The 8,682-nt window shown below is 34.5% G+C and overlaps 1 protein-coding gene across 1 annotated transcript; it reads left to right on the plus strand.

Annotated features, from left to right (window-relative positions):
* The first annotated feature begins 330 nt into the window (after positions 1–330).
* LOC132747852 (uncharacterized) lies at positions 331–5,496 on the plus strand. Its single transcript, XM_060737382.1, has 5 exons — positions 331–604; positions 1,370–1,434; positions 2,596–2,717; positions 3,388–3,557; positions 4,036–5,496. The coding sequence occupies exons 1-5, from the start codon at positions 482–484 to the stop codon at positions 4,465–4,467; spliced, it is 912 nt and encodes a 303-aa protein (XP_060593365.1). The 5' UTR covers positions 331–481; the 3' UTR covers positions 4,468–5,496.
* Positions 5,497–8,682: the final 3,186 nt, after the last annotated feature.

The following is an 8,682-nucleotide window of genomic DNA, read 5'->3' on the forward strand; positions in this document are numbered from 1 at the left end:
ATATTATAGTTTCAAATACACATGATACTTGTATCAACATTATATATTTCAAAATTAAAGCTTGAAGCATATGAATAAAACATTTTAGTATACAATAAAATTGTTCAAGATTGATAAAAAACAATAAAAAAATAAATTAAATATTTTATTAAAGGATGACAATCATTGTTATAATGTCTAAAACAGTAATGATTAATAATGTGAGAATGTTTAAAATTTTAATCATTTTTTTTAACAAATCTAAATAAAAATTCATCAGATGAAATTAACGGTTGCTGTTTTGAAATTACATTAAATTAATCAATGATAAATGAAATGAAAAGAAGAATTTTGAACAATAACTTAGGCTGACCAGCAGCTTATAGAGACATTAAGGACCAGTATTGAAGAAGACGAACGATTGAAGAAGAAACTTCCAGAATTAGTGAATGAATGTTGCGAACTTCTTGGAAAACTAGATATATTCTACATCAATAACATAATGAAGTTTGACTACGAACTGTCCGAGTTAGAATGGAAAGATAAAAAGGAGCTTGGTAGCGGAGCATATGCCGAAGTTTACAAATCCAAACTGAAGAAAAAAGACAGACCAGTTGCACTGAAGGTAATTGTTATCAATTTAGACAATAACGAAGTAAAGTTTTTGATGTTTCTGCAAATGTATAAAGCAAATTACAGCTGTATGATTGTTTTGTATGATAAAGTCATACCGACACTTGAAAGATCATATAACGACTTGACAGTATTACTGGTGGAGAAAGGCATCAGTTACCACTACGTGCATAATATCTAAAACTAGGCGGCACCTTTGTTAGATATCTGGAAAAACTGATCTCTCGGAAGCATTAAAAACAGCAAAATTACATGAAAATTGCAGACTCGGTTTGATATAGTATGTACAGACCTTCCCTTCGCTAACTGGATAGCCTCATCACAAGAAAATATCCAAAGTCATGACGGGATTGAAAAACGCCCAAAGGGCAAAATGCTTTTTAAAACGGGGGCCACATGGTTTGCAGCTCAACTCTGGTACCTTAACTGCCTTTGGGAAAATATTTTTTTCTTAATGATCTCCTTTGGTTTTAACAATAAGTATTGAAAAATAATATTGAATATCACCTTTATAATATATTTGGATATCACATTGATATTTGTGATAATGAAAAGGATAAGCTTCTTAGCCTATATATTGAATAAATTAAGAATTTCAATTGTGTTAACATATATTATTTTTAGGGAATGTAATGTAATATATTAGATTTAAACAATCATGATCTTGTATAACTTAGTTAATATGCGAAATTAACATCGGAGATATGTTTTGTTCCCTTGACCAGTATTGATTAAAGTGATCAGTTTTTTTTTTCAGGTGACCAGTGATGAAGTCAACGAATCAAATGTTACAGAAATTCTGAGTGAAGACAGGACATTGAGGTGCTCTTTTCTATGTACTTTCACGATTACCTTTCTTTGTTCATATCGCATGATATGAGTGACATAAATATATAAATGTTTTCAGAATATAACGAGGACATAATTCGGCATAATTTCCCAGATTTTTTATACTCACAACACTAGGCTTGGAAATCTATGTGGCAGTTGTTAAAAGTTTGCCAGTTACTTCAAGACAGTGTTGATCTTTTGTGATATTTCTGGGTGCTTGATTTTAATACGATTATTGTGGGAGAATGCATACTCCTTTCGCTGTAGACCTCTCCATTTGTAGAGTTTTATATAAAAACATGACTATTATTATATATCAAACATGTGCCTGAAACATTTAACACATTCCTATGCCAACTACATTTATTACAATACCTTTATCCAAAGGCAAACTAAGAAACTGGCGTATTATCAATGATATTAAAATTAAATGAACATTGACTTTTTGCCGACGGTCCTGTGTTGATGGGTTTCATCGGGGAATGCCACCCTTCCTTGTTGATCTTTGTTTACATAAATAAACACTATACAGGTTAAATGTTAACATTCAAATGACAGAATTTCTATCTGACAAAATATCTCCTGTATATAAACATCCATGTATATTTGTAATATCTACAAACATACATGTAATAGATATACCATTGCTGCGTTGACGATTTCTGGGTTTGCGTAAATTATACCATAATCACGTGACCTTTCTTATGCCTTAACCTCACGAGACGAAGTCGAGTGAGGTTGCATAAGAAAGGTCACGTGATTTTGGTATAATTTACGCAAACCCAGAAATCGTCAACGCACCAATGGTGTATCTGTTTTAACCTATAGCTCCGCCCAGAAACACTTACTCCTTCGATCTTCAAAACTGAAAATTATACCATAGTCTGGGTATGGTATTATTTACGGTTATTGGAAATTATACTTGGAAGAATTTTACATAAGAAGCGCTGAAAAGCTATAGGTTAATTCATAATAAACAATAGTGAACAAATACAATATCGGAACAAAGATTAGCATGGAAGTGTGGCATTCAATGAACGCTGCCCTGACTAACTCCAGTAAACCAAACCCACCGACACAAAACAGATCATCGGACCGAACAAGGAGGAAACAGGCATACATAATACTGTATTTGGAAAATATTTATTTCAGGGATCTTAGACATGATAATGTTGTCAGATATTACGGTGCCTCGTATGAGAAAACATCAAAAGGTCTACACTGGATAATGGTCCTAGAGTTATGTCGGACAACCCTCAAACAGATCTATACTGGTATTGTTTTTAGAATTTATTTTCTTTCCCCGTGTAATTAAGGTTGACAAATACATCTGTATTATTGTAATTATTAGGCTCAGAATACCTTTCTGTCTCAACATTAGGCTTAAGTTAGTAGATTTTGAAATGTTTCTGGAGGTAAGATAAATCGAATTATGTTTACTGGAAGGAGTCCTAAACTCTCAGCCAAACGAGTTTTCTCAAATCATTTGATATCATTACACATCACGTATTATAAAGCCTTATGTGACATCACATGGTGCTATTTCGGTCTATCATATCTATCAAATGAATATCACCATGGCAATATTCCCCAGGGGCGAGTAATCTATATATACCTCAGAAAACGTAATGATCCTGTTAACTCCCCTGATAAAAATCAATGATGTAAAAAAATAACACATCTCTCTCTGAATAACCCTCGGCTACCATCCAGTTTAACTGTACTAGATATATATCATTTAAGTTCAGATAAGAAAGCTGTTGCAGTAGTTTACGAAAGGTCGGTGGTTCGATTATGGTGCCAGCTCATGCCTGAAACAATGCACTTAGAGGTGCATGCGGCCTCTCGCCATCAGTAAAGCTGGAAAGTCGCCATGTGACAGTCACAGTGTCATTGTGACTTTAAATCTCATATTTAGCATTACCATATCTCTTTTTCTATAAGGGAGTGAAAGAAATGAACGGAAGATACCTGGTTGTCTTGGGAACGATCATCCTCGTTATGCTGATGCAGCGAAGTTTGTGCTCGACCATGCCCACCAAATATGTCTTGGCCTAGAATACATTCATGAAAAAGGATACACACATAGGGACATGAAACTAGAAAATGTGCTGGTAAATATCTGTGCTTTTTATTTTACCTTTTGAGATATGAGTTTTGTGTTGATGGACATCAAGTGATTGGTTATTAATTATATAATGGGGTATGGCTTCTGTGAATTATTATTTCTACATAAGTATTTTTTAAATATCTTTTATATCGTTAAGGCATATCGATAACTGATATATGTATTAAAATGTCGCGGTTAAAATTGAATTAAAAATTGTATTTTGTGCTGTTCTAAAAAATCATAGCAACCCTTTTCAGTTTTTGGTCGTTTTATTCACAACGAGAATAACTATTCTGGAAAAACGGAGTGAGCAAATGAATTAAAATTTTGCACACAAGTGTGTAGTCTAGATATGCACAAATGGAACATAAATTTCGAAAAGTTATTTCCAGACCTGTCATTACTGTCATAAAACCTCAGTGAAGTCCCATATAGACATGACAATTTTCAGTCTATAAACATGTGTAATAAATTAATTGCAGGTAACAGACGATAATGTCATCAAGATTACAGATGTTGGCGTGACCAAAGTTACAAAAATGCTTTCGCAGACTGAAAGGGGGTCTCCAGCGTATATGGCACCGGAAGTCCTCCTCTCAGATAGGGCCCAAACAAACAAGCTGGACATCTACAGTTTCTCAATCATGTTCTGGGAAATGTGGTTTGGAAAAGACATAGCAGACGAGATAGCGACTAAATGTTTCGCCTACGGTATCAACGGCAATGCAATGGACGAGCTAAAATATCATATTGCCAAACCTGACGGCTGGAGGCCCTCACTCAGTTCACCTAAATGTCCACCAGATTTGATACTAGATGTTTTGAAAAGGGGATGGTCCTTTAATCCCGAGATGAGACCAAGTGCGAAAGACTTTGGAAACACAATTAATCATGTACTTAAAAACGTTCTATAGACAAAATGTTTAATTACCATAGTGATCAGTGGGTGAGAGTTTAGTATGAATATTTTATCACAAAAGTAACAAAATTGTATTGCCTGTTGTATTATTATTCAGTAATTCGAAAATATCTTTATAACTGTTAAAACATAACACTATTTCTAGTGTTTAGAATTATTCAGAATTATTTCTTATAAACAATATTGTAAATGATATTAGCTTTAACATAACGATAGACAATCTATGTTTAAACAATTAAACAATTTATTTACTTGGTGTCGTATAAAACATTATCAGTTACTATACACAAAGTTATGATAGACTTAGTGTATTTAGTAACAAGTAGAAATCGCTGAAAAATAACCACGAGTAGGAAGGGAATAAAACAGATATGTTTGACTGTTTGAAATTCAAAAGGCACGAGATGTAGTTAAAAATGTGTAAAAAGAAGAAGAAGAAGAAGAAGAAGAAGAAGAAGAAAGAAAGAAAGAAAGAAAGAAAGAAAGAAAGAAAGAAAGAAAGAAAGAAAGGAAAGAAAGAAAGAAAATGATTGTAATGATGAAAAATGTCCAAATCAGACTCTGAAATTTAGAATACAAACACTCGTTGTTAATCATTATATATGTAGTGCCCGGAAAAGGAAATATTCTGTATATCTACAGAAGTATTGGTAATATTGCCGCCAGCAGAGACCAATGAAAATTTACGTAAAAAACTTTCAGTGTTATAACACGTTAAAGACATTTGTAATTATCCTGTATTTGATAATTCATTTTGGCAAAACCACCTTTACATATAATAATCTCATTGGTCCTATGCATACATAAAAAGTCGACTTAAGTACATTTAAGTGTCATTCAGTGAATTAATTCAAAATTTATAGGTCACCTTTTGGCAAATTATATCCTTAATGGGCACGGATAGTGGCAATGATGACCGGTGTCCGTATGCTATAGCTAAATGCCTCAAAGGGCGTGTTGACCCTTATTAATTTAACCTATAATACATCTATAGATCACGCTTTTTAATAAATAAGAAACAAAGGCATGTTTTTTATCCATGTATAGCAATCTATTTTATATATCATTGATTTCGATCTTGTACATGATAATTTCAGTGCAATTTGATTGGCTGAATAAAAATTATTCATACATTCATTTGAAATACTCAGATATCAAAAATACAAGCAAAAGTCTAACCGTGTAGTCCTTTTATTATTGCATGGAAAACTGTTTGCATAGTTTTTTTTAGTATTGTGTTCGTCGGACATTTCTTTACAATAAATTATATACGGTTCTAAACATTGGTTTGATAGACGTTATCTTTTAAGCCTGCTTTGTTCGCTACTAATGCTTTAAACATGGTGCCAAAGATACTTTCAAAGAGAAGATGAACAATAAATAGCAATTAACCTGTACTGTATAGATTAAGAAATAAAGCAAAAATGACCTCGAAATCACGCTGACCAACTTTAATCTATGGAAATGAACTCTTGCATGTTATGAAATATCAAAACGGGGTTGAATGATACAAAAACTAATTTTTGTAAAATAATTAAAAAAATACTTTCCAGATTTTCAGGATTTGTCTAAATTTCATTTAAAGGCAAATTTTGATTTATCTACCACAATGTAAGTCTCTGTTGTTTATTTTTCGTTTATTTTTCGAAGTCAAGCCGAAATGAAGGTTTGTTACGAATATCTCTTTTGTTTTCCAACTAACTTAGAAAAAAAAAGATTGATAAAAATAGACCATATTTTTTTTGGTAACAAAATATTTTATCTTACGAAGCCCATGTATAACGTTATCAAATTTATTTGATTATTTTTTCGGATTCAAAGACAAGGGTATCGTGGTGGCTGCGTTCAGCGAACATTGCTCTTTCCTTTGTTAAAGTAACATTATGCTCATTATTTCGCTGTCAAGTTGAGTTGAATTTCGGTATTACAATTCAAAAGATTGAATATTATAACGATGAGTGATCAATAATTGATAATGAAAAAACGACCTTAATTATAAAAAGACTGCCCCACTCTTTAATGTTACCGATACAATCTGGACAATATTAATACAAATTTCTGTTGCTCACGTCGTTTATTAACTCATTTTTTCATATGAAAATATTAAATTGTGTTATTATATGTTATTTTAGCAAAACTTCAAGTTATTATGTTCGTGAAGTTGGCTGCCTTACAGTCTGAAGTTGACAGCCTAGCAGCCTAAAAACTAAGAATAGTACAAACATTAAAACCGTCGGAAATGCATTCGTAGCACTTCCTTATATCAAACCACGCGTTTTTTTTTAAACAAAACATTGTGATCTTTATTTTCAAGATGTTTAACTTTATTTTTTTTTGTATTCAGACGTTTTGAAGTAGAGCACAAACATGAAAACCGTTGGAAATGAATCGGTACCACTTACTTGTAAACGGTGCGTCAGTAACAATCAAAGCACAGAAGGCACTGAATTTGTTTGTGTCTCAGAATGTCAGAAAGGTGAAGGTTGTGAGATTATAAAACAAGTTGTTTTTGTATAGTGCCGCAAATGCTTTCCAGGGTTTTAATTGTAGTAGATTGCCTATAAGACAAATTGCAACACTGATATAAGATCCAATGTTTATTTGACTTAAACAATTTGAAAGAAAAAATGAGTTGCCTTTACTGGGATTTGAACTCCAGACCCCTCGCTTCCTAAGCGAGCGCAAACCCCTCAGCCATGGTGGATTGACATGTTAATGGCCTGAAGAAAACTGTATTATTCTAGTTCGGGTTTGTAACGACGCTAACTGTTGTTTAACACTTGTGTAAATAATCATGGCGCTTACTATAAGCATGTATATCTATAAAGAATAAAACAATATTAGAAATCTTCGACCATCGGGAATTATTTTGCTTGAAAATTAATCCGCCTGTCATGTGACCATATTTACGCAGTGATCTCCCCTAAATTTTTCGGCCTAAGTGTTACATATAAAGAGAAGTAACCGCTTCAAAAAAGCTGACTACTTTCGGCACTTACAATTAACAGCATTAGGGTCTGAAAATTCGCTACCATTATTTGTTTGGTCTGACGACCCAAACAAATAACGGCACTTGCAATTAACAGCATTAGAGTCTGAAAATTCGCTACCATTATTTGCTTGGTCTGACGACCCAAACCAATAAAAATGATTATTTTCACTGTACAATAAAGACACTGTACAATAGAGAGTAATTTGAAGCATAGTTTGGGAACCTTTCTGTTGAAAATGTGTCCGAGTTAAATCGTATACATATACATGCTCCGTGCGTTAACTGAAGTGCAGGTATTAGTTACCCGCACTCCAAATTAAGTTGGCTCATTTTTGCTGGGTTTTACTTATTGTGACGGAAGAGAAAGGGAAAGCGACAGAAATGTCATATTTAGATGCTCGTTCATTTGTTACTTTTCTCCGGGGTTTCATACTGTGACAACAAGGAATGTGTTTTTATGTTTGACTATGATACAAAAGAGAAAGAACATCAAAAAACTCGGCAATCTGTGATTAATACTCGGGGCTACGCCCCTCGTATAAATCAGATAGCCTCGTGTCTATTACTTTTTAGGTATGTGATAAACAGAATATTATATTCGAGGAGATTCACATCTTAAGCCTCGGTCTCACTTACTCCCGGCAGAGCCCAGGACCATCCCGGTAAGTTACCGGGATGATCCGGGACGATCCGGGATGAAATTATTGTTGCGGTCACACTTACCCCGGCAGCACTACGGTAGTTCCCTACTAACCACCCAGGATGCGCTCCGGATCGTCCAGGCAGAGCCCAGGTGAAGCTACGGTTCATGCCGGTGCTTCCCCGGTCGTTCCCGGATGACGCCGGAAGAGCCACGGTTGACCCAGGCAGAGCCCTGGTCGATCCAGGCAGAGTCCCGGCAGAGCCCAGGACGATACAGGCAGAGCCCCGGTAGAACCCCGGTGGATTGAAAACGCCCGAAAATGATAACATTGATACATAATTTTTATTTAATATAAAATCTGTTAGTAATTCGTGATGATTTTCTGAAAAATCCTTATGCCATACTGGATAGAAGGGAAATGGGAAGGGTTTTAATACAAACAAGTAAAATCATCGCAAATTGTCGGGATTCTTTTGAAATGATCCGGGCTTTGCCGGGGCTCTACCGGGATCAACCGTAGCTCTACCTTTATCCTCCGGGGCTCTGCCTGTATTTACCGGGGCTCTGCCGGCATA

The sequence above is a fragment of the Ruditapes philippinarum genome, unplaced genomic scaffold (genome assembly GCF_026571515.1).
Source record: "Ruditapes philippinarum isolate M1 unplaced genomic scaffold, ASM2657151v2 ctg2846_1_1_1_1, whole genome shotgun sequence".
Taxonomy (NCBI): Eukaryota; Metazoa; Mollusca; class Bivalvia; order Venerida; family Veneridae; genus Ruditapes; species Ruditapes philippinarum.